Raw genomic sequence first — 27,131 nt, 5'->3', positions numbered from 1 at the left:
GTTATCCTACTTGGCCCAATATTATACCTCCTCCTTCTGTCTCCATCTTCCCTATTTATCGATGTAGGATAACTGGATTCTTCTGTATAGATATCAAAATTTTCATCGTTGAAATGGATTAGTTACTTAAAAAACAAAATTGTAGTCTTAGACAACAATAACATATAAACACACTTTAAAATACGAACTACTATAAGTACGGATTACAAAATATAAGTACTTGATGATTCTGTTAGATTTTATTTGCCCTGATTTCTTACCATAAATTGGTTTTCCTTTTAGAAAAAGGTTTTGGATTGACTAATCCTTTGAGTTGAGAAACAATCATATATACTCGCACATGTTATTTCACTACATCTTTAGGCCCTTTTTAGGAATCACCTAAATTCCTTAATTTTTTGTGTGTATTAGTCAATGGATCAAGGGCCTGGAGAACCAAACAATTTCCTCATATTTTATGTGGAACTCCTTAAAAAGATGTGTAAATATTTTGTATTTATAGATCTTTTTTTAGGATTTGCTCAAATTCCTCAATTTTTCGTGTGTATAATCCCATGGATTTAGCGCCCAGAGCACCCATAATTTTTTCTAAAAAAACATTATGAGGTCCTTGTTATTGAGTTGGGGAACCATCACGTATACTTGCACCAATTTTTTCACGTCCATTTATGAATTTATAGGTCCTTTTTTAGAAGTCGCATAAATTCCTAGATTTTCCTATGTATAATCCCATTGATCTGGAGCCCGAATCACCCAAATTGTCTTTCTCAAGAAAATTTATAAAGACCTACATATTGATTTGGGGAACCATTACTTATACTCACACTATTCTTTTCACGCCAATTTCTTCATCTACAGGCCCATTTTAAAAATCACACAAATTCCTCAATTTTGTGTGTGTATTAGCCCGTGTATCTGACGCCCGAAGCACTCAAATTATTTTTCTTAAAAAACATTATGAAGACCTTAGTATTGGGTTTGGGAACAATCACGTATACCCACAACATCTCTTTCACGCATATTTCCATATCTAGAGGCCCTTTTATTGGAATCGTGCAAATTTCTCAATTTTTCGTGCGTATTAGCCCACGGATATGGCGCCTAGAGCATCAAAAAAAATTCTTAAAAAACATTATTAGGACCTGTATTGAGTTGGGAAACAATCACGTATACTCACACCATATTTTGAAGCTCATTTTCAAATTTACATGCCTTTTTTAGAAATCGCATAAATTCATCAATTTTTCATGTGTATTATCCCATGGATCTGACTCACGAAGCACCCAAAATTCTTTTTTCAATATAATTTATGGGGACATACGTATTGATTAACCATCATGTATATTCACACAATTTTTTTCATGTCCATTTCCTCAAATACTGGCACTTTTTTAGTAATTGCATAAATTCCTCAATTTTTGGTTTGTATTAGCAAATGGATGTGGCGCTTGGAGCACCCAAACTTTTTTTCCAAAAAAGTTTATGAGTACCTCTGTATTGAGTTGAGGAACCATCATGTATAATCACACTAAATTTTTCATGCCCATTTCTGCATCTACAAGCCTTTTATTCAAAATCGAGAAATTCATCAATTTTTTGCGTTTATAAGCCCATGGATCTGGCGCCAGGATCTCTAATATTTTTTTCTCAAATAACTTTATCAGGACCTCCGTATTGAGTTGGGGAACCATTATGTATACTCACACTATTTGTTTCCACGCCTATTCAGCATTTGATGGACCTTTTTTGGAATCACGGAAATTTCTCAATTTTTGAGTGTATTAGCTCATGGATATAGTGTCCGAAGCACCCAAATTTTTCACAAAAAAATTAGGAGGACGTCTGTGTTGATTTGAGGAACCATCACGTATTCTCACACCAATTTGTTTTCACGTCCATTTCCACTTTTACAAGACCTTTTGGAATCGCACAAATTCCTATATTTTTTGGTGTATTAGCCCATTGATCTGGCGCACAAAGCATTCAAATAATTTTTCCTCAAAAAGATTAATGAGGACTCCCCTATTGAATTGGGGAACCGTCACGTATATTCAAATCATTTTTCACACCCATTTCAGCATCTAGAGGCCCATTTTTAGGAATTAGGCAAATTAGTCAACTTTTTGTGTGTATTAACCCATGGATATAGGGACCGAAACACTAATGTTTTTCTCAAATAACTTTAAAAGGACTTTTGTATTAAGTAGGGGAATCATCATACATAGTCACACCTTCTTTTTCACTCTTATTTTCGCATCTTCATGTCATTTTTAAGAATTGCATAAATCCCTCAATTTTTCATATGTATTAGCCCTTGGATATGGTGCCCGGAGCACCCAAATTTTTCAATCCAAAAGTGTGTAAGGACCGAATTAGGGAACCGTCATGTATATCTACATCATTTTTTCATGTCCATTCACATGCCTTTTTTTAAGAATCACGCAAATTACTCAATCATTCGTGTGTATAAATTAGCCCAAAAATGTGGCTCCCAAAGCACTCAAAAAATTTTATTAAAAACTTTATGAGGACCTCCGTATTGAGTTGAGGAACCATCAAGTATACTCATACAATTTTTAAATCTACTCTCCCTTTTTAGGAATTAAACAAATTTTTTAATTTTTTGTATGTATTAGCCATGGATCTGGCGCCCCGGAGTACCCAAAAATTTTTGGTCAAAAAATTTATGAGGACCTCTATATGGAGTTGGAGAACCATCACATATACTCATACCTTTTTTTCACGCTCATTTCTGCATTTAGAGTCCTTTTTTAGGAATCGCGCAAATTCTCAATTTTTCGTATGTATTAACCCATAAATCTGGAGCCGGTAGCACCCTAAATTTATTATGAAAATACTTTATGAGGATCTCTATATATAGTTGTGGAACAGTCATGTATACTTATACCATTTTTCACACCCATTCCCGCATATACAGACACTTTTTAGGAATCTCTCAAATTTTCATGTGTAAAACCATTAATTTGGCACTCGGAGCACCCAATTCTTTTCTCAGAAAACTTTAGGAGGACCTCCATGTTGAGTTGGGGAACCATCATGTATACTCACACCATTTTGCACGCCCATTACCTCATCCAGAGGCTCTTTTTTAGGACTCGTTCAAATTCCTCAATTATCGTGTGTATTAGCCCATGGATCTGATGCTAGTAGCACCCAAAAGCTTTTTCTAAAATACTCTATGAGGATCTCCGTTTTGAGCTGGAGAACCATCAAGTATACTCCCATTTCCACATCTACACGCTTTTTTTTTGGAATTATGCAAATTCCTCAATTTTTCGTGTGTATTAGCTCATAGATTTGGAGCGCGGAGCACCCTAAATACTTTTTATCTAAAAACTTTATGAGGACCTCTGTATTGAGTTGGGGAACCATCATGTATACTTACACCAATTTTTTCACACCCATTTCCGCATCTACAAACCTTTTTAGGATTTGCGGAAATTAGTCAGGTTTTCGTGTGTATTAGCCTATGGTTCTGGCCTTCGGAGTACCTAAATATTTTTTGTCAAAAAAATTTATGAGTACTTCCATATTGATATTGAGCTTAAGGAATTATTACGTATTCTCGCACCATTTTCTTCACGCCAATTTCTGCATCTAGAAGCCATTTTTAAAAATCGCGTAAATTCCTCAATTTTTCGTGTGTATTATCACATAGATCTACCGACTGGAGCACCTTAAATATCTTTCTCAAAAAAACATTATAAGGAACTACGCATTGAGTTGGAAATTATCACGTATACGCACACCATTCTTTTCACGTGTTTCTCCATCTACATGTGGGAAATCTTTCAAATTTCTCAATTTTTCATGTGCATTAGACCACAGATCAGGGAATCAAAGCATCAAAAATATTTTTCTCAAAAAACATTATGGGGATCTCCGTATTGAGTTTGGAAACCATCATATATTCTCAAACAATTCTTTTCATGCCCATTTTCGTATTTAGAGGCAGCTTTAAGGAATCACGCAAAATTTTAAATTTTTTGTGTGTAATAGCCCGTGGTTTGGTGCGCGACACACCCTATATTTTTTTCTTAAATTATTTTATAATGACTCCGTATTAAGTTGGGAAACCATCATATATACTCACACCATTTTTTTCAAACCCATTTCCACAATTACAGGCCCTTTTTAGGAATCTCGCAAATTCCTCAGTTTTGTGTGTACTAGCCATTGATATGGCGCCCGGCGCACCCAAATTTGTTTCTCAAAAAACTTTATCAAGACCTACGTATTGAGTTTGGGAAATACAAATATCATGTATATCCATACAATTTTTTCAAACCCAATTTCGTATTTGCTAGACCACTTTTTGAAATCGAGCAAATTTCTTATTTTTTTTGTGTGTATTAGCTCATAGATCTGGCATCCGGAGCACCCAAAATTTTTTCCTCAAATTTTTTTGAGGACCTCCATATTGAACTAGGTAACAATATTGTATACCGCACCATGTTTTCTCACTCATTTCCGCATTTACGTGACCGTGTATAGTGATCGCGTAAATTTCTCAATTTTTCGTGTGTATTAATTAGCCCAAATATTTGGCACATGTAGCACCCAAAATTTATTTTTAAAAAAACTTATGAGGACCTCCATATTGAGTTGGGGAATAATCACGTATACTCATATCATTTTTATCACGCCAATTTGCATATCTATACTCCCTTTTTTAGGAACTGTGCAAATTCCTCAATTTTTCCGTGTATACTCACAACAATTTTTAATGTCTATTTTTACATTTACAGACCCTATTTTAGGAATTTACGCAAATTTCTCAATTTTTAGTATGTATTAGCCTATGGATTTGGCGACCCTAGCACCTAATTCTTTTTCTCAAAAAAATTATTTTTCACGCCTATTTCCAAATCTAGACGCTCTTTTTTAGAAATGACGCAAATTCCTCAATTTTTTGTGTGTAGCCCATGATCCAACCGCCCGAAGCACCCCTAATTTTTTTCTCAATAAACATTATGAGGAATTGAGGACCTCTATATTGAGTCCTGAAACTATATATATATTAACACCATTATTTCACGCCAATTTCCACATATACATGCCCTTTTTAGGAATCGCGCAAATTCATAAATTTTTTGTATTTATTAATGAGCTCATGGATATGGCGTCCGAAGCACCTCAAACTTTTTTCTCACAAAACTTTATGAGAACCTTCGTATCGAGTTGAGGAACCTTCACGTATACTCACACCATTATTTTCACGTCGTTTCTCCATCTACCTGCCCTTTTGTAGGAATCTTTCTAATTCCTCAATTTTTCATGTGCATTAGACCACAGATCAGGCAACCGAACACCAAAAATATTTTTCTCAAAAAGCTTTATGGGGGCCTCCGTATTGAGTTGGGAAACCATCAAATATACTCATATCATTCCTTTCATGCTCATTTCCGTATCTAGAGGTTGTTTTAAGGAATCACACAAATTCCTAAATTTTTTGTGTTTAATAGCCCATAGTTTGGTGCCCGACTTACCCTATATTTTTTTGCTCAAAATATTTTATGATGACTCCGTATTGAGTTGGGAAACCATCATATATACTCACATCTTTTTTTTTCAAATCCATTTGCACAATTACAGACCCTTTTTAGGAATCGCGCAAATTCCTTGGTGTTTTGTGTGTACTAGCAATTGATCTGGCGACTGGAGCACCCAAATTTGTTTCTGAAAACACTTTATCAAGACCTACGTATTGAGTTTGGGAACTATAACGTATATCCATACCTTTTTTTCAAGCCTATTCTCGCATTTGCTAGACCTCTTCTTGCAATTGCACAAATTCTTTAATTTTTTGTGTGTATTAGCTCATAAATCTGGAATTCGGAGCACCCAAAATTTTATCCTCAAATTTTTTTGAGCACCTCCGTATTGAAGTAGGTGACAATATTGTAAACTCACACCATATTTTCACATCCATTTCCGCATTCACAATAGTATCGCGCAAATTCCTTAATTTTTCGTATGTATTAATTAGCCCAAGGAGCATGTAACACCCAAAATTTATTTTCAAAAAAAAACTTATGAGGAGCACTATATTGAGTTGGGGAACAATCACGTATACTCACATCATTTTTATCACGCCAAATTTCATATCTATATGCCCTATTTTAAGAATTGCGCAAATCCCTCAATTTTTCGTGTATACTCACAACATTTTTTAATGTCTATTTTCGCATCTACAGACCCTATTTTAAGAATCACAAAAATTCCTCTATTTTTAGTGTGTATTAGCCTATGGATTTGGCGACCCTATCACCTAATTCTTTTTCTCAGTAAAATTATGAGAATCTCTGTATTGAGTTGACGAACCATCACGTAGTTTCACACATTTTTTTGCCTATTTCCGCATCTAGACACTTTTTTTAGAAATGGCACAAATTCCTCAATTTTTTGTGTGTATTAGCCCATGATTCAACCGCCCAGAGCACACCTAATTTTCTTATAAATAACCATTATGAGGAGTTGAGGACCTCTATATTGAGTTCGGAAACCATCACGTATATTCACACCATTTTTTAATGCCCATTTCCACATCTATAGGCCGTTTTGAGGAACTGCACAAATTTATATTTTTTTTGTATGTATTAGCTCATGGATATGGCGATTGGAGCACCCAAACATTTTTCTCACAAAACTTTATGAGAACCTTTGTATTGAGTTAGTGAACTATCATGTATACTCATACCATTTTTCACGCACATTTCATTATTTACATGTCCTTTTTGTTTTAATTATGCAAATTCCTTAATCTTTCGTGTTTATTAGTGCATGGATCTAGATTTCTAACGAGCTAAACTTTTTTCTCAAAAAACTTTATAAGGACCTCTGTATTAAGTTGGGGAATCATCACGTATACGCACACCATTTTGCATCTACAGATCTTTTTTAAAGAATCAGACAAATTGTTCAATTTTTTGTGATTTTTAGCCCATGGATCAACCAACTCGAGCACCCCAAATTTATTCTCAAAAAATATTTTGAGTTGGGGAAACATCATTATATTCGCACCATTTTATACACCCATTTCGGCATATATCAACCCTCTTTTAGAAATCATACAATTCCTCAAGCTTTTGTATGTATTAGTCCATGTATCTGGCGCCTGGAGTACCCAAAACTTTTTTCTTAAAGATATTTATGAGGACCTCCATATTGAGTTGGAGAACCATCAGGTATACGTACACTAGTTTTTCACGCCATTTCCTTGTTTACATGCCCTTTTTATATAAATCACGTAGATTGCTCAATTTTTCGTGTATATTAGCCCATGAATCTGGCGTCTTAAGAACCCAATTCTTTTCTCAAAATGCTTTATGAGGACCTCCATATTATGTTGGCGAACCATCACGTACATACAAACTATTTTTTCATGCACATTTTCGTATCTACTGGGCTTTTTTAGAAATCGCGTAACTTTTTCAATTTTCGTGCGTATTTAGCACATGGATGTGGCGCTCGGAGCACTCAAAAGTATTTTCTCAAAAAACTTAATGAGAACCTCTGTATTGAAATGGGGAACCATCACATATAGTCACGTTATTTTTTTCACGTCCATTTTCGCATATACATACCATTTTTAGGAATCGTGCAAATTTCTTATTTTTTCGTGTGTATAAGCCCATGGATAAAGGCGCCTGGAGCACCAAAAAAATCCCAAAAAAATTTATGAGGACCTTCGTATTGAGTTGGGGAATCATCATGTATGCTAACACCATTTTTAATACCCATTTCCACATATATGGTCCTTTTTTAGAATCACGCAAATTCCTCAAATTTTCGTGTATATTAGCCCATGGATAAAGGCGCCTGGAGCACCAAAAAAATTTCTAAAATAACTTTATGATGACCTCCGTATTGAGTTGGAAAACTATTGCGCATATACTCACACCATTTTTTCCATGCCCCTTTTCGTATTTAGAGGCCATCTTTTAGGAATAGCGTAAATTCCTTAATTTTTCGTGTGTATTAGCCCATTAATTTGGTCTTCAGAGCATCCATAAAAACTTTTCTCGAGAAACTTCGTAAGGACCTCTGTATTGTGTTGGGGAACCATCACGTATACTCGTACTAATAAACACGCCTATTTCTGCATCAAAAGGTCCTCTTTTCGGAATCTCCCAAATTCCGCAATTTTTCGGAAGTATTAGCACAGGAATTTGATGTCCAGATCACCCAAAAAATATTTCTCAAAAAACATCATGAGGTAGAAGAAAGTTTTTATTTATTTGTCTATTTTCTTATTTCATATTATTACTTTTAGCATCATGCTATTTGTACGAGATTCAAAAATTAAAGATAAGATATTGTCCACGAATCATTTTAGGAAAAAGTTTTTATGGATAACTCTACATTTTTTGTTCATCTACGATGTATGGATTTTTGTTATATTTGGATCTCACTTAAAAGAACATTTATGCAAAAGAATAATTTGTTAACGTAACAAATGTAATTTTTAAATACGTCAAATTTCTAGCAAAAAAAAATTCTTTTGCACGCTATTTTTATATCAACTACTATATAGATTTATATATCGACAATTATTAAAAGAAAAAAAAAAACATTTACTTACACTAGATTTATAGTAGTTCAAAAAGAATGTGCTCCCTGTAGGCATAAGTAACTATTACTGTACTTTGAAAAACTATTGATGAAATTAATCAACACCAGAAAAAGAGAGCAAATTGCAGCATTAAGTTGCCTAGACTTCAAATAAAAATCTACAAACCATCACCATCACCAAGGATTTTATTTCTACAATTAAAAAGTCTCCTGACCTGAATGACAGTAATCACACACTAAAATACAGAGCACAAGTTGATAATGTCATAAGTTGTAGCGAATTTTAAAAAGAAATTTAAACAATTATATTTGATCTGACAAGCAACTTTGTCTATAAACTGCTAAGCACCAGCTACAGTTAATATACATGATCAGAGAAACACGCTTGCAGCATGATGTCGCTCTCCAAACATGGCAAGTCCTACACAAAAGTATAGTTCCACAATTTAGTAACTTTGTATAACCGTATGTTATGGTCATCGATAATAAAAGGGTCAAGCGCACCAAAGGTTTGTACCTGTAAATACACATAGTTTCAACAATTTCCACGATCCCCTCCAGCTGACGTCACACCAGGATTGCGAGCAAATTGCAGCATTAAGTTGCCTGAATCATGCTCATCAAGGTCGAATTTATAACCTGCACGATTTGATTAGTTTTACTACACTATTATCCCAACAAATTTCTCTTTCATAGATCGATGTACACTAGCAAATTGTCCGACAATTTTCTGTCAAGCATTCATGAAATGACGAGTCAAAAGCACATGTAGAGCAGCTTCCAGATGTCCTTCAACTTGTACGAAAGTTTAAAGACCAAAATTTTAGAATATTCACACAACATTGATTTTGTTTAGTACTCTGATTAATTATAAATTGAGCATTCATAATTATGAGGTAGAAAAAAGAGAGTGTGAAGCTCACCTTGTAAGGCATCCATTGCAGCAGCTGCATGAAGCGGACTCACAAAATCAACAAAGCAATGAATCAAGGTATTGACTCCAGGCTGCATATATAATTAATTAAGTTGATAATCCAAAATAACAGTAGACAGAATTTTTAATTAGTAGATGATGATGTGAAACATATATATTCTTACATATATTGATGGTTTTGGTACCAGCCTAACTTCTTTGTAACCTCCAAAATGGCGGAATATGTCTGCAAAAACTGAAGTAAAGGGAAAAACTAGAATGGGCCATAAATAAAACAATAAGCTAATTTCCACACAAGAAAAGGATACGTGCCACCTCTCTTGTTGTACAGTCCTCAGGCAAACCCTCTACATACAATGTACTGCTAGCATTTGGAGGAAGGATATCTTCTGGTACCATTCCAACATCCTCAATGCCCATAATTACACTAAGTATGGACTCATGGGACAAAATTTCCTGGATATTTTACCACTATATATATTAGACCTATATATACAGTATTACGTACGGAACCAACCTTAAAAAGGAATATAAAAACTAAGTACCCCAGTACGGAGGTAGTGTTCATAGGATGCTTCGATACAAGCTGTGCTTCTCAATCTCATCATTCCCCATTCATCATCACTGTCATAATAAAAAGGACTACCTGGAGATTCTAAAAAGGGGAAAATCAGCACAAGCAAATATCATTTAACACTGAAACCAAACAAGATAAGAATTAGTAAAATTAAGTGCAACAAATATTAGCATCAACCTAAGATAACCAAATAACGTTTTGTATGTGTATTAAAAGAATTCCTAAATATTTATATGCATATAAAATTTATGATTGTAATTTTATTAATCATTTTTAGTGCTTTTCATGATCTAGACCTCTCTCTCTCTCTCTCTCTCTCTCTCTCTCTTTCTTTTGATTTTTTTTGAACATATTTTTCATTACTTTTAATATAATTACTGTTATGCTACAAAGAAAAAAAGATAATAATAGATTTTTGTTATCTAGGTAGTTAATTAACTTTGTTAAATTTGAGTTGTATTCACAAGTGAAGATAATAGTTTGACATAAATTATATACTAAAATCGTATTATATAATAATTGAATTATATATATATACCCTGGAAAAACCCCTAGATCCACCCTTGGATTGCTAAAGTCTCTATTTTAATATTGATTTTTCTTGTATTTTGAAGAATTTTGTGATACATATATTAGCATTTAAATTGAAGATTTGCTTATATGTATTGTCATTGTACAAGGTCTATTTTAGTCTTTCTTTAAAGTGTGTGCTAGTCTTTCTTTCTTTATAAAGTATGCTCCACTTTGGGGAAGCAAACACTTTGCTTCACTCAAAGTGAAGCAAGACATTGTTGATTTTTTTTTTCGCTTCATGCTCCCTTCAACACTAGTTCTAACTACCTAGCCCTAATTTGAACTCTCTTGGACTATCGTCTTTTATCATTATCTGCCCATTATGATCGAAATCATTTCCTAGCTATCTTGCAGGACATCAGGGGCTGATGTGAATTGTTTATGATGCAGGAATTCCTCTTTTTAGCTAGTTTTACACTGACTATCAGCCTCAATGAGATACTATAGATTCACCACTACTAAATAAGGCCTTACACCAAAAGGTTCATCTAATGTATAAAAGCTACAAAAATAGCTCTAATATTGAGCCCCGAAAAATTGATTTGCCCTATTCACGCGGACTACAAACATATACTACAACTTTTTTTTTATTTCCTCCACTTACTTCAGTAATACCAAAGACTTTCTTGAGGAGTATACAAGACATTCTTGGTGAGTATTCTCAATTCCTATCATAACTATATTACACAAACCACAGCAAAAAGCATACAAATTAAGTTTTTAATTGAAAAGGCAAATAACAAACTCTATTTTCGACAAGCCATAAAATTTAATTTTTGACTGATTTAATAAACCCCAGTATCTACAACTCATAAGAATTAAGTTTCTGACTAAAAAAGTATATGAATAAATCTCTGTTTCTACAAGTCATAAAAATTAAATTCTTAACTAAAAAATAAATGTAAAAAACCTAATTTCTACAGATCCACCCTATTGAGCAAAAAATATGTTGAAATCTTAAATTGTCTCTTCTTTCTCGATAGGATTTTAAAAGATACAGAGTTTATTTGATACCGTATTCGTTGAGAGGGATTTCCGCGAAGACGGGAGAAAGATCCGGCGACATCACTTCCAGCTGCACAGTGTTGGTGTCCTTTCGGTAAGCACCCACTGCCATATGTTAGTCCACCGGAGAGAAAATGAGTTTCCACTAAAATTGAAAGAGAAAGGAAAAGGGCAAGAATATTTGGTTGGACGTAGTTCAGAATCGATGTAATTGAGGAGTGCTCATTATTTATGGAAAGACAAAAAAAATGCATTGTAAAGAAAGATCCGCCAAAGTACAATGATGAATTTACTTAAAATGAAAATCTTCTATATTAAGTAAGGGTAGAAGTATCACATGTTGCCAAGTGGCAGCCTAATGTTAAAAAATTTGGCGATGATTGTCTAATTAAAAAGTTATGCATATTTAGATACACTTTGTAAATAGAAAAAAATTCTTTATTTTTTTACTTTTTTATTTCATATTATTACTTTTAGCTTAATGTTATTAACATTGCGGTTCAAAGATTAAAAATAAAATAATTTCACAAAATCATTTTACAAAAAAGATTGAATGAATAACTCTCCATTACTTATTTTTAATATAGGTATAAATTTCTATTTACACTAATCATTTCAGGAAAAAGAATGACTAACCATCCATTACTCATCTCTAATATATGAATTGTTTTCACTATTTTCATTATATTTGAATANGAAAATATACGAGCACCCACCAGTGATATACCTTCACTTTCTATAAATTTAATGAATTTAAGGAGAGAATAGAAAACTTAATGTCTTCTCTTATAGGCGAAGCTAAATAAAGAATTCACTTAAAATGAAAACTTGTTTATATATGAGAGATTTAATTTGTTCAACTCAATCTAAAATTACTTATAAATAACTAATTATTAAAAACACAAAAAAAATACTCCTATGGTGCAAGGTTTATTTATTAAAAAGTACTTTTAGGTTCTTAGAAACTATAAAATTGTTGAACGTTCATATATATAATTACTAAGGTTTCTCATGTTCTTACTTGTTGTTAGTTTTAGCATAGGTTCAGTTAAAACTATCTTAGCAGTAGTCATATGCGGATGATGATATATGTTCAACCACGCTGGGCTAAAGAGTGGCCTCTGGGCAACACATGTATTATTTAGATCTACAGCCCACCAAAGATTAAACTAGAATTGGCAGGGGCCGCGCGAACGCAAGCCTCTTCAGCAACAAATTATGACGTAGGCTCGGCCACTTGGGCCGACCTTAGGCAAGTACCCCTTCAAAGTGCAATGGAGGTCATAAGCCTAGGCCATGGGCCTTCATGATCAACCATTGACCCCGTCCAGGTAAGTATGTTATTTTATCCTACTTGGCCCAATATTATACCTCCTCCTTCTGTCTCCATCTTCCCTATTTGTCGATATGGGATAACTGGGTTCTTCTGTATATATATCAAAATTTTCATCGTTGAAATGGATTAGTTACTTAAAAAACAAAATTGTAGTTTTAGACAACAATAACATATAAACACACTTTAAAATACGAACTACTATAAGTACGGATTACAAAATATAAGTACTTGATGATTCTGTTAGATTTTATTTGCCCTAATTTCTTACCATAAATAGGTTTTCCTTTTAGAAAAAAGTTTTGGATTGACTAATCCTTTTTCTGGTAGGAAAAAGTTTAGGACTCTATAAATAGCGGCATGTTCCTTCTAACTTAGTCAAACAATGTAGTCCAAGGGCTTTGAGAGTTTTGGTTAGGGAGATAATTTATGGGTCACAAGATTGATATGTTATCACTTGTGCGAACCTCCCATGTATCTTTGTGTCTTTTTGGTGTATTTCTCGTTGTCTTCTTACTCGTGGTCTTTCGAGGTTTGCTTTGCTAGCTTCCGCATTTACACCTACTTATTTTCGATCCTAACATATTCGTGCTCCCAAACAATTATTATTTCCTCTCATGTTTGTAAATTTGATTCAATTAAGGCTTGTCGAATTTCATAATGACTTATTTTTAACTGATTTATATATGAACATAGGATTAGAAAGTCTAATGAGTTCTTCATGGTTTTGCACAAACTTGACCTGTATAGTTTAAGTCTTCAATTAAAACTACTCTTTTTAACCAAATTTGCATTGCATATTCTTTATATTAAATTGCAATGTTGTTAAAGCATCTCTATTAATCCCATGTTTTATTTTAAGGAAATCACATTTGAGAAAGTAAATAGTTTCTGGATAACCAAAAGAAAGTATAAGATATTAATATCATAGATGATAAAGGAAATTAGATAAGGTCATATTTTCTTTTGATTGAGTTGGAAAATCATCACATATACTCACATCTTTTTTTTCACACATATTTCCGTATTTACATGTCCTTTTAGAAATCGTATAAATTTCTCAATTTTTCGTGTGTATTAGCCCATGGATCTGACACTTAGAGCACCTAAAATCTTCTTTTCTCAAAATAATTTATTAGCACCTCCGTATTGAGGGGTAAACTATCACTTATACTCACACAAATTTTTCATGTCCATTTTTGTATCTACAAGACCTTTTTTTGGAATCACGTGAATTCTTCAATTTTTAGTGTGAATTAGCCCATGGATCTGACGCCCGAAGCACCCAATTTTTTTTTATCAAAAAGCATTATGATGACCTCTATATTGAGTTGGGGAACACTCACGTATATACTCGCACCATTTGTTCATGACCATTTTCGCATCTACAAGCCCTTCTAAGGAATCACACAAAAATTCTCATTTTTTCATGTGTATTAGCCCACAATTCTGGCGCCGAGAGCACCAACGATTTTATTCAAAAAAGAATATGAGGAACTCCTTATTGAGTCCAGGAATAAGCAGGTATACTCACACCATTTTTTCAAGATCATTTTCACATCTCAAACCCCTTTTATAGGAATTGCGCAAATTTCTCAATTTTTCGTGTTTATTAGCCCATGGATCTGGCATAGAAGCACCCAAAAAAAATTTCTAAAAAATATTATGAGGACCTCTGTATTATATTTGTAACCATCACATATACTCATACCTATTTTTTCACGTCCATTTCATCATCTACAGACCCTTTTTAGGAATCATGCAAATTTCTCAATTTTTCATGTATATTAACTTATGGATCTGGCGCCGGGAGCACCCAAATTTTATTTCTAAAAAATCTTTATGAGAACCTACATATATAGTTGGAGAAACATCACGTATACTCACACCATTTTTTTATGCCTAGATCCGTATCTACAGGCCCTTTTTTGGGAATCATATAAATCTTTCAATATTTCATGTGTATTGACCCATGGATCTAGTGTCTGGAGCACCCAATTTAATTTGTCAAAAAACATTATGAGGAACTCCATGTTGAGTTGGGGAACAATCACGTATACTCACTTCATTTTTTCACGCCTATTCCGCATATACATGCCCTTTTTAAGAATTACACAAATTTCTCAATTTTTCTTATTGTATTAGTCCACGGTTCTAGCGCTCGGAGCACCCAAAATTTTATTCTAAAAAAATGTATGAGAACCTCCTTATTGATTTGGGGAATCATCATATATACTCACACTATTTTTTTTGTAGCCTATTTCCGTATGAACATACATTTTTTAGAAATTGTGCAATTTTTATTATTTTTCATGTATATTAGCCTATGGATCTAGCGCCAGGAGCACCTACATTTTTTCTCTCAAAAAGTTTTATGAGGACCTCCGTATTTAGTTGGGTAATCATAATGTATACTTTCACCATTTTTTCACGCTTATCTTCGCATTTACATGTCTTTTTTCAGAAATTGCGCAATTTACTCAATTTTTCGTGTGTATTAAGCACATGGATCTGGCGCTAGAACACCTAAAATATTTTTGCTCAAAAAAATTTATAAGGATCTCTGTTTTGAGTTGGGAAATATCATGTATAATCGCACCATTTTTTCATGTTCGATTCCGCATTTCCAGGCTCTTAATATATTAATTGCACTAATTTCTTGATTTTTTGCATGTATTAGCCAATGGATCTGGCGCTAGATGCAAACAAAAATTTATTTTTAAAAACTTTTATGAGGACCTCTGTGTTGAGTTGGGGATTATGAAATATACTCGCATCATTTTTATCACACTCATTTTCCATTTACATGTCCTTTTTTTGGAAATTGTGCAAATGCCTCAATTTTTCTATATATTAATCCAATTGATTTAACGCCTAGAGCAGCCAAAATATTTTTTCTCAAAATAATTTATGAGGACCTCCTTATTGAGTCAGGAAATCATCACGTATACTAACAAAAATTTTTATGTCCATTTACGCATGTACAAGCTCTCTTAAAAATCACGCAAATTACTTAATTTTTAAGTGTGTTCTGCCTAAAGCACCTAAAAAACTTTTCTTAAAAAATTTACGAGGACCTCTATTATTGACTTGGGAACAATCACGTATAGTCGTACTATTTTTTTAGCACCCATTTCCGCATCTACACATCGTTTATTAGAAATGACGCAAATTCCTTACTTTTTTGTGTGTCAATGCCCATAGTTCTGGCGTCCGAAGCACCCAAAACTTTTATTTACCAAAAACATCAGTAGGACATCATTATTGAGTTGGGAAACTATCACCTATTTTCATACTACTTTTCAAGCTTACTTTCGCATTTATAGGCCTTTTTTAGGTATTGCGCAAATTTCTCTATTTTTCGTGTGTATTAGACCACGGATTTGGCTTCTGCAGCACCCAAATTAATTTTATTCGGAAAAATTTATGAGGACCTTTATATTGAGTAACCGTCATGTATACTCACATCATTTTTCATGTTCATTTCTACATCTAGAGGCCCCTCTTTAGGAATCGCGCAAATTTCTCAATCTTTCATTTGTATTAGCCGATGGATCTAGTGCCTGGAGCACCAAATTTTTTTCTCAAATTATTTTATGAGGACCTCTGTATTAAGTTGGGGAACAATCAAATATAGTCACACCATTTTTTTACATGCAATTCTGCATCTACATGCCATTTTAGGAATCATGCAAATTCCTCAAATTTTTGGGCGTAATAGCCCACTGTTTTGAAGCCCATAGTACCCATATTTTTATTCTGAAAAAACTTTATGAGGACCTCCTTATTGAGTCAGGGAACCATCATGTATACACACACCATTTTTTTCAAGCCCATTTGCCGCATCTACAGGCCGTTTCTGGGAAATGCTAAAATATCTCATTTTTACATGTGTATTAGCCGATTGATGGATTTGCGCCTCTAGCTCCCAAAAAATTCTGAAAAAACATTATAATATCTCTTTATTGATTTGGAGAACCATTACGTATACACACACCATTTTTTCACGTCCATTTCCGCATCTATAGACCCTTTTTTAAGAATCACACAAGTTCCTCAATTTTTCGTGTGTAGTAGCCGATGGATCTGGCGCTCGGAGAACCCAAATTATATTTTCTCAAAAAACTTCACGACGACCGCTGTATTGAGTTGGAGAACCATCATGTATACTCACATAATTTCTTTTATGCTCATTTCCGCATCTAGAGCACAAAACTTTTTTCTCAAAAAACTTTATGAGAACCTCCGTATTTATATGGAGAACCAACTTGTATACTCAAATGATTTTTTTTCATGTCATTTCCGCATCTATAGGCTTTTTTAAGGATTCACACAAATTCTTCATTTTTTCATGTCTATTAGTTCATAGATCTGGCGCTCGAAGCACCCTAATTTTTTAACAAAGAAAGCATTACGAGTACCTCCATATTGAGTTGGGAACCAACACGTATACTCACTCCATTTTTTCAGGTCTGTTTCCGCATCTAGACGCCCTTTATAGGAATTGGGCAAAGTCCTCAATTTTCGTGTGTATTAACCTATGGATCTAGAGCCTAGAGCACCAAATTTTTTTTCAAAAAAACTTTATGAGGACATCCGTATTGAGTTGGGAAGCAATCACATATACTCGCACTTATTATTTCACTCCCATTTCCACATCTTCAAGCCCTTTTTAGAAATCGACTAAATTCCTTAATTTTTCGTGTGTTGATGCCAATGGATCAAGGGCCTGGAGCAACAAACAATTTTCTCAAAAATTTCGTGAGGACCTCGTTATTAAGTTGGGTAACAATCATGTATACTCACATTATTTTTTCAAGCACATTTTTGTATTTACTAATCCTTTGCTCAAATTCCTCAATTTTTCATGTGTATAAGACCATGGATTTGGCGCCAGAGCACCCTAAATTTTTTTCTCAAAAATATTATGAGGACTTCGTATTGAATTAGGGAGCTATAATGTATACTCGCACCAATTATTTCACGCCCATTTGTGAATGTATAAGTCCTTTTTAGAAATCACAAATATTCCTAAATTTTCCTATGTATAAGCCCATTGATCAGGCGCCTAAATCACCCAAATTGTCTTTCTCAAAGAAAATTTATGAGGACCTCCGTATTGAGTTGAGGAACTATAACTTATACTCACACCATTTTTTCACGTCAATTTCTTCATCTACAGGCCCATTTTTTAGAATCTCACAAATTGCTCAATTTTCGGGTGTATTAGCCCGTGTGTGTCTGGAGCCCGAAGCACCCAATTTCTTTTTATCAAAAGCATTATGAAGAACTTAGTATTGAGTTTGGGAACCATCGCGTATACTCACACTATTTCATTCACACACATTTCCGTATCTAGAGGCCCTTTTATTGGAATAATGCAAATTTCTCAATTTTTCGTGTGTATTAGCCCACGGATCTGGCGCCCAAAGCACCCCAATTTTTTCTTAAAAAACATTATGAGGACCTTTGTATTGAGTTGGAAACAGTCATGTATACTCACACCATTTTTTGAAGCTCATTTGCGCATTTGCATGCCTTTTTTTAGGAATCGCATAAATTCATCAATTTTTCATGTGTATTACTCCATGGATCTGGATCCCGAAGCACCCAAAATTGTTTTTCTCAAAATACTTTATGAGGACATACTTATTGAGTAACCATTATGAATATTCACACTATTTTTTTATATCCATTACCTCAATTACTCGCCCTTTTTTAGTAATTGCATAAATTCCTCAATTTTCTGTTTGTATTAGCCGATGAATCTGGCTTTCGAAGAACCCAATCTTCTTTTCCCAAAAAGAATTATAAGGACCTCCATATTGAGTTGGGGAACCATCACGTATAATCACACTAAAATTTTCACGCCCATTTCTGCATCTACAAGCCCTTTATTTTAAATCGCGCAAATTCATCAATTTTTGCGTGTATAAGCCCATGGATCTGACGTCAGGAACTCCAATATTTTTTCTCAAATAAATTTATCAGGACCTCCGTATTAAGTTGGGAAACCATCAGGTATACTCACACCATTTTTTTCACGCCCATTATTTTATTTGATGGACTTTTTTTTTGGAATCGCGCAAATTTCTCAATTTTTGTGTGTATTAGCTAATGGATCTAGAGTCCGAAGCACCCAATTTGGTTCCCAAAATTTTTTATGAGGACGTCTGTATTGAGTTGGGGAACCATCACGTATAATCACACATATTTATTTTCATGTCCATTTCCGCATTCACATACCTTTTTTGGAATCGCAGAAATTCCTACGTTTTTCGTGTGTCTTAGCCTATAGATCTGGTACCCAAAACACTCAAATATTTTTTTCTCAAAAATCTTTAAGGACTTCCATATTTATTTGGGAACCGTCACGCATATTCAAACCATTTTTTTCACATCCATTTCAGCATCTAGAGGCCCTTTTTTAGGAATTACTCCATTTTTTGTGTGTATTAGCCCAAAGAATTGGGGATCGAAACACTCCTTTTTTTCTCAAAGAACATTATGAGGACTTCCGTATTAAGTTGGGAACCATCCTGTATAGTCACACATTTTTTTCACTCTTATTTTCGTATCTACATGCCATTTTTAGGAATTGCGTAAATTCCTTAATTTTTCGTATGTATTAGCCCATGGATATGGTGCCTCAAGCACCCAAATTTCTCTTTCAAAAAATTTATAAGGACCTTTGTATAGAGTTAGGGAATCATCATGTATACTCAAATTATTTTTTCACGTCCATTTCGTCATCTACATGCCTTTTCTAAGAATCACGCAAATTTGTCAACTTTTAGAATGAATTAATTAGCCCATAAATCTGGCGCCCGAAGCACCCAAATAAAGTTTCTCAAAAACTTTTATGAACACCTACATATTGAGTTGGGGAACCATCAAATATACTCACACCACTTTTGAATCAACTTTTCCTTTTTAAGAAATTGTGCAAATTCCTTAATTTTTTCTGTGTCTATTAGCCATGGATCAAGTGCTCGGAGAACCCAAAATATTTTTATCAGTAAAACTTATGAGGACCTCTGTATTGATTTGGGGAACTATCACGTATACTCTCATTATTTCTCACATCCATATCCGCATCCAGAGGCACTATTTAGGAATCGCACAAATTCCTCAAATTTTTGTTGCTTTTAGGCCATGGATCTGGCGCCAAAGAGCACCCAAAAGTTTTTGGTCAAAAAAATTTATGAGGACCTCTGTATTAAATAGGAGAACTATCACATATACTCATACCTTTTTTTCCATGCTCATTTCTGCATTCAGAGGCCTTTTTTATGAATTGCGTAAATTTATCAATTTTTCGTATATATTAGCCCATAGATCTGGCGGCTGTAGCACCCTAAAATTTTTTTGGAATTACACAAATTTCTCATTTTTTCGTGTGTATTATCTCATTGATCAGGTGCGTGGAGCACCCTAAATACTATTTTCTAAAAACTTTATAAGGACCTCTGTATTGAGTTGGGGAACCATCATGTATATTTACATCAATATTTTTACTCCCATTTCTGCATCTACAAGCCCTTTTTTGGAATTATGCAAGTTAGTCAAGTTTTCTTGTGTAATTAGCCTATGGTTCTGACCTATGGAGTACCTAAATTGTTTTTTCTCAAAAAAATATTATGAATACCTCCATATTGAATTTTGGGAACTATTACGTATTCTCGTACTATTTTTCACACTAATTTTCACATCTAGAGGCCATTTTTTAAAAAGCGCGTAAATTTCGCAATTTTTCGTGTGTATTAGCACATAGATAGATCAACCGACCGAATTGCCTCAAATATCTTTCTCTTAACTGTAGTTACTTAAGTTCAAGTAGTAGACGGGCGAGGCCCACAGTTCTCCTATCATATTTTAAGTAATGTCTCTATATTATGAGTTTGAAGTCAAATGGCAAAAAACAAATTTGAGTAACATTTCTATAAAAAGGGCAATACAATGAAGTATGAAATCAAAATGGTCATTTGAACAACTCCATCCTAATGTTGCTCTTTAGTATACATAATAATTCATGAGATTGTTCATAATCTTACATACTGTTAGTTAGGTTCAGCTAAACTATCTTAGCAGCAGTAATATAGCATAACAGAATATCTGTTCAACTAAGTTGGGCTAGAATATCAGAAGCCCATCAAAACCAAAGTAAATTTTTCAATTTTTCGTGTTTATTAGCACATAGATCAACCGACCGAATCGCCTTAAATATCTTTCTCCTAACTGTAGTTACTTAAGTTCAAGTAGTAGAGGGGCGAGGCCCACATTTCTCCTATCACATTTTAAGTAATGTCTATATATTATGAGTTTGCCGTTAAATTTCAAAAAACAAATTTGAGTAACACTTCTATTAAAAGGGCAATAAAACTAAGTATGAAATCAAAATTGTCATTTGAACAACTCCATCCTAATGTTGCTCTTTAGTATACATAATAATTCATGAGATTGTTCATAATCTTACATACTGTTAGTTATAGCATAGGTTAAGCTAAACTATCTTAGCAGCAGTAATATAGCATAACAGAATATCTGTTCAACTACGATGGGCTAGAATATCAGAGGCCCATTAAAACCAAAGATTAAACTAGATTTGGTTGGGGCCACGCGAACGCAGGCCCCCTCAGCAACAAATTATGACGTACGCTGAACCACGTGGGCCAACCTTAGGCAGGCACCCCTCCAAAGTGCAATGGAGGTCAGAAGCCTAGGCCATGGATCTTCACGATCACCCATTGACCCCATTCAGGTAAGTAATTAAAAAAAAAAGATAAAACATAAATTTAGATAATTGTCTCAACGATTGTAGCCTTAGACAACATTAAAAGATGAACGCACTTTAAGATACAAACTAAATAAAATTACTTCGTGATTAGTGCTCTCAATTCCCAAACTATTACTACTTCCACTCATGTCTATAACTATGGTTCATTTAAGGCTTGTAGAGTTTCATATGACTGTTTTCTAAACTTCTTTATATCTAAAACTAGGATTAGAAAGTTTACCGAGTTCTTCAATACTAAGTAGCTCGGTATATTTCGCCAAAAAGGAATGATTATGCATTGATTAGTTGCAAGCTAAGTATGCTCGTTACAGTCTTAAACTTCATCAGTCTAGTTTAAGTCTTTAATTAATACTACTCTTTTTTATCCTAACTTGCATTGCATACCCGATACTCTCATGAAGCCCACACACAAACTTGGTACCCGAGACAACGATGATGATTTGACAAAAATCTCAAATAACTTTTGATGATGAAAACATGAACCAGGTTTACATGCATGTTCCAAAAATAAAATAAAGAGGCGGGAAGAGATCACTCATAAAATAGGAAAACATGTTCAAAACATCAATCCAAGTTAAACTGGGAGAAGAATGAAGGTGAACGACTCCTATGTGGAAAAGTAAGGAGACAAACAAGTTCCATAAGGAAAGAGATTATTTTTCTAAGGAAAATTAATTTCTTTTCTTGTAGAAGCCGACTAAGGTTTAATCAAACTCTATACAAGCACAAAGCTAAAGAAGAAAACAATTATCTTTCGCAAAATCAGAAATCAAAAGAATTTTTCTAGTGAAGGCCGAACATTCAACAAGATCAATAAAGCGGAAGAAAGAAGTACTAGAGTTGGGATTTCTTTATGATGTTTTGGCTCATCTTGGAATTAGTGTTTAGGACTTTTTTTCTCAAGTTATCATTCATGGCAAGCTTCCGACTCCAGCCTTTACTGCAATCCATTGTTTTTAATGGAGAGGCAATCTTTGTTAGCATTGGTAAGATAATAGCTACCTCTGGGTAAAAGTCGTCACGTTCTTCACAAGGATTTTTGGAGTCTGTAAGGGGGAGGTCATTCAGATTGGATAATATAGATATTGGTGAGACTCTACACATACATTATATAGTAAGTGCTATCATAGACTCCAAATAAAAATCCACTACCATCACCATCACCATGGAATTAAAGAACATACACTTTCTAGCAAGGATTAACCTTGAAAAGTCTCCAGACCCAAATGACAGTAATCAGACACTAAACAACAGAGCACAAGTTGATAATGTCATAAGTTGTAGTAAATTTAAAAAGAAATTTAAACAATTTGATCTGACAAGCAACTTTATTTTCAAACTGCTAAGCAGCAGCTACAGTTAATATACATGATCAGAGAAACACGCTTGCATCATAACTTCGCTCTCAAAACATGGCAAGTCCTACAAAAAAGTATAGTTCCACAATTTAGTAAATTTGTATAACCATATGTCATGGTCATCGATATTAAAAGGGTCAAGTGCACCTTAGGTTTGTACCTGTAAATACACATAGTTTCAACATTTTCAACGATTCCCTCCACCTGACCTGACTGACCTCGCACCAGGATTGCGAGCAAATTGCAGCAATAAGTTTCCTGAATCATGCTTACCAAGGTCGAATTTATAACCTGCAAGATTTAATTAGTTTTACTACGCCATCCCAACAAATTTTTCTTTCATAGATCGGTGTACACCAGCAAATTGTCTGACAATTTTCTTTCAAGCAGCAATCGATTCATTAAATGACGAGTCAAAGGCACATGTAGAGCAGCTTCCACACTTGTATGAAATTTTGAAGACCAAAATTTTAGAATATTCACACAACACCAATTTTGTTTAGTACTCTGATTAATTATAAATTGAGCATTCATAATTATGAGGTAGAAAGAAGAGAGTGTGAAGCTCACCTTGTAAGGCATCCATTGCAACAGCTGCATGAAGCGGACTCAGAAAATCAACAAAGCAAAGAATCAAGGTATTGGCTCCAGGCTGCATATATAATTAATTAAGTTGATAATCCAAAATAACAGTAGACAGAATTTTTAATCAGTAAATGATGATTTGAAACATATATATTCTTACATATATTGATGGTTTTGGTACGAGCCTAACTTCTTTGTAACCTCCAAAATGGCGGAATATGTCTGCAAAAACTGAAGTAAAGGAAAAAACTAAAATGGGCCATAAATAAAACAAGAAGCTAATTTCCACACAAGAAAAGGATACGTGCCACCTCTCTTGTTGTACAGTCCTCAGGCAAACCCTCTACATACAATGTACTGCTAGCATTTGGAGGAAGGATATCTTCTGGTACCATTCCAACATCCTCAATGCCCATAATTACACTAAGTATGGACTCATAGGACAAAATTTCCTGGAAATTTTACCACTATATTATACCTATACAGTATTACGTACGGAACTAACCTCAAAAGGAAATAAAAACTAATTACCCCAGTACGGAGGTAGTGTTGATAGGATGCTTCGATAGAAGCTGTGCTTCTCAATCTCATCATTTCCCATTCATCATCACTGTCATAATAGAAACGACTACTTGGAGCTTCTAAAAAGGGGGAAATCAGCACAAACAAATATCATCTAGCACTGAAACCAAACAAGAAAAGAATAGTAAAATTAAGTGCAACAAATATCAGCATCATAACCAAATACGGTTTAGTATATATGTATTAAAAAGAATTCCTAAATATTTATATACATATATGATTGTGAACTTAGTAATCTTTTTAGTGTTTTTCATGATTTAGACCCCTCTCTCTCTCTCTTTTGATTTTGTTAAACATATTTTTCATTACTTTTTCTACAATTACTGTAATGCTACAAAAAAAAGATAATTATAGATTTTTGTCATCTAACTTAGGTAGATAATTAACTTTGTTAAAATTGAGTTGTATCAACAAGTGAAGATAATAGTTTGACATAAATTATATACTAAAATCGTATTATATAATAATTGAATTATTTTACTTGAAATTTAGTGCAATAAATTAAAGTTGTTAACCTACATCAAGAATCATTCTCATGAAAATACATGAGCTGTAATCAGTGGTGGATGCAGAATTTTAACTAAATGGGTTCAAAAAATAAAAATTCAGTGCATGAAATTTGAACTTGAAAGCTCAAGATAAATTTTAAACCCCTAAATCATGAGTCAACCTCTAATCTTGTGTTTAGGCGATTCAAAATAAATTTATCTATATATATATATACCCTGGAAAAAACCCCTAGATCCACCCTTGGATTGCTAAAGTCTCTATTTTAATATTGATTTTTCTTGTATTTTGAAGAATTTTTTGATACATATATTAGCATTTAAAATTGAAGATTTGCTTATATGTATTGTCATTGTAGAAGGTCTATTTTAGTCTTTCTTTAAAATGTGTGCTAGTCTTTCTTTTTTTATAAAATGTGCTCTTCTTTGGTGAAGCAAACACTTCGCTTCACTCAAAGTGAAGCAAGACATTGTTGATTTTATTCGCTTCATGCTCCCTTCAACACTAGTTCTAACTACCTAGCCCTAATTTAAACTCTCTTGGACTATCTTCTTTTATCATCATCTTCCCATGACGATTGAAATCATTTCCTAGCTATCTTGCAGCACATCAGGGACTGATCTGATTTGTTTATGATTCAGGAATCGTTGCTAACATACAGGAATTCTTGCTAGTATCGAGGTGACAATGTGATGGAATTCTCTCCTCTTTTTAGTTAGTTTTACAATGACTGTCAACCTCAATGGGATACTATAGATTCACCACTACTAAATAAGCCTTTACACAAAAGGTTCATCTAATGTATAAAAGCTACTAAAATAGCTCTAATATTCAGCCCAAAGAAATTGCATTGCCCTATTCACGCGGACTACAAACATATACTACAACTTTGTCTTTTATTTCTTCCACTTACTTCAGTAATACCAAAGACTTTCTCGATGAGTATACAGGATATTCTTGGTGAGTATTCTAAATTCCTATCATAACTATATTACACCAACCACAACAAAAAGCATAAAAATTAAGTTTTTAATTGAAAAGGCAAATGAACAAACTCTATTTTCAACAAGCCATAAAATTAAGTTTTGACTGATTTAATAAACCCTAGTATCTACAAGTCATAACAATTAAGTTTCTGACTGAAAAAGTATATGAATAAATCCTAGTTTCTACAAGTCATAAAAATTAAATTATTAACTAAAAAATAAATGTCAAAACCCTAATTTCTACAGATCCGCCCTATTGAGCAAAAAATATGTAGAAATCCTAATTGTCTCTTCTTTCTCAATAGGATTTTAAACAGATACAGAGTTGATTTGATACCATATTCGTTGAGAGGGATTTCCGGAAAGAGAGGAGTAAGATCCGGCGACATCACTTCCAGCTGAATAGTGTTGGTGTCCTTCCGGTATGCACCTGCCGCCATATGTTAGTCCACCTGAGAGAAAATGAGTTTTCACTAAAATTGAAAGAGAAAGGAAAAGGAGTGCTCACTATTTAAGGAAAGACAAAAAATGCATTGTAAAGAAAGATCCGCCCAAGTACAATGATGAATTTACTTAAAAGGAAAATCTTCTATATTAAGTAAGTGTAGAAGTATGACATGTTGCCAAGTGGCAGCCAAATGTTATCAAAATTGGCGATGATTGTCTAATTGAAAAATTATACATATTAAGATACACTTTGTAAATAGAAAAAAAATCTTTATTATTTTACTTTTTTATTTCATATTATTACTTTTAGCTTCATGTTATTAACATGCGATTCAAAGATTAAAAATAAAATATATTCACAAAATCATTTTAGGAAAAAGGTTGAATGAATAACTCTCTTTACTTATTTTTAGTATAGGTATAAATTTCTTTTCACACTAAATCATTTCAGGAAAAATTAGAATGACTAACCATCCATTACTCATCTCTAATATATGAATTTTGTTCACTATTTTCATTATATTTGAATATGGCAAAGGAAATTTATGTAAATTAAATAGTCTATAAACGTAACAAACCTAATTTTTTAAATAAGTCAATTTCAAGCAAAAATAATTCTTTTGTTGACTATTCATATATTAGCTAAGATAGAGATTCTATCCTTAATTATTTTTAAAAGTTTTTTTTTATTACACTAGTTTAATAATAGTTCTTCTATTTTCCAAAGATGATAAATTTGTATGAAGAACCTATAGATGATATATACAAAAATTAGCTAAAGCTTATTATTCATTTGTTATAAACTATTAAATTACTTAAATTATGGGTCAATAGTTAGTTAAATAGCAATTT

At 33.5% G+C, this 27,131-nt stretch overlaps 2 protein-coding genes and 2 non-coding genes across 5 annotated transcripts; all 4 read right to left on the bottom strand.

Moving 5' to 3' along the window:
• Positions 1-8,811: 8,811 nt before the first annotated feature.
• LOC107021897 (RNA-binding protein 1-like) lies at positions 8,812-11,890 on the bottom strand. Of its 2 annotated transcripts, none has more exons than XM_015222609.2 (7): positions 11,694-11,890; positions 10,075-10,184; positions 9,838-9,985; positions 9,694-9,755; positions 9,519-9,600; positions 9,113-9,234; positions 8,812-9,016 (listed from the first exon to the last, which is right to left on the bottom strand). In XM_015222609.2, exons 1-6 carry the CDS (start codon positions 11,794-11,796, stop codon positions 9,131-9,133), a joined length of 609 nt encoding a protein of 202 aa, XP_015078095.1. In that variant the 5' UTR covers positions 11,797-11,890; the 3' UTR covers positions 8,812-9,016; positions 9,113-9,130. The 2 variants fall into 2 exon arrangements, with proteins under 2 accessions (XP_015078095.1, XP_015078096.2); XM_015222610.2 differs by having other exon boundaries at positions 10,075-10,175.
• Positions 11,891-12,862: 972 nt separating this feature from the next.
• Positions 12,863-13,023, bottom strand: LOC114077710. The gene has a single exon (XR_003579083.1). It is a non-coding gene; the product is annotated as a U1 spliceosomal RNA (small nuclear RNA).
• Positions 13,024-21,625: 8,602 nt separating this feature from the next.
• On the bottom strand, positions 21,626-21,786 carry LOC114077715. Its single transcript, XR_003579088.1, has one exon. It is a non-coding gene; the product is annotated as a U1 spliceosomal RNA (small nuclear RNA).
• Positions 21,787-23,145: 1,359 nt separating this feature from the next.
• Positions 23,146-26,293, bottom strand: LOC107021899 (RNA-binding protein 1-like). Its single transcript, XM_015222614.2, has 7 exons — positions 26,170-26,293; positions 24,289-24,398; positions 24,062-24,209; positions 23,918-23,979; positions 23,743-23,824; positions 23,333-23,463; positions 23,146-23,236 (listed from the first exon to the last, which is right to left on the bottom strand). The coding sequence occupies exons 1-6, from the start codon at positions 26,270-26,272 to the stop codon at positions 23,360-23,362; spliced, it is 609 nt and encodes a 202-aa protein (XP_015078100.1). The 5' UTR covers positions 26,273-26,293; the 3' UTR covers positions 23,146-23,236; positions 23,333-23,359.
• Between the last annotated feature and the right edge of the window lie 838 nt (positions 26,294-27,131).

Source organism: Solanum pennellii, chromosome 6, assembly GCF_001406875.1.
Source record: "Solanum pennellii chromosome 6, SPENNV200".
Lineage (NCBI taxonomy): Eukaryota > Viridiplantae > Streptophyta > Magnoliopsida > Solanales > Solanaceae > Solanum > Solanum pennellii.
The sequence above is the reverse complement of the archived record's forward strand: the minus strand, read 5'-3'. Positions and strand labels throughout refer to the sequence as shown.

Bases quoted from the DNA above. Each gene is read 5' to 3' on its own strand.
- LOC107021897 (XM_015222609.2), bottom strand. From the start codon at position 11,796: ATGGCAGTGGGTGCTTACCGAAAGGACACCAACACTGTGCAGCTGGAA. The intron at 9,986-10,074 runs GTACTTAGTTTT...TAAAATATCCAG, and splicing joins AACACTACCTCCGTACTGGG to GAAATTTTGTCCCATGAGTC. The intron at 9,235-9,518 runs GTGAGCTTCACA...CAAATCGTGCAG, and splicing joins TGCAATGGATGCCTTACAAG to GTTATAAATTCGACCTTGAT.
- LOC107021899 (XM_015222614.2), bottom strand. From the start codon at position 26,272: ATGGCGGCAGGTGCATACCGGAAGGACACCAACACTATTCAGCTGGAA. The intron at 23,825-23,917 runs GTAAGAATATAT...TTATATATGCAG, and splicing joins TACCAAAACCATCAATATAT to CCTGGAGCCAATACCTTGAT. The intron at 23,464-23,742 runs GTGAGCTTCACA...TAAATCTTGCAG, and splicing joins TGCAATGGATGCCTTACAAG to GTTATAAATTCGACCTTGGT.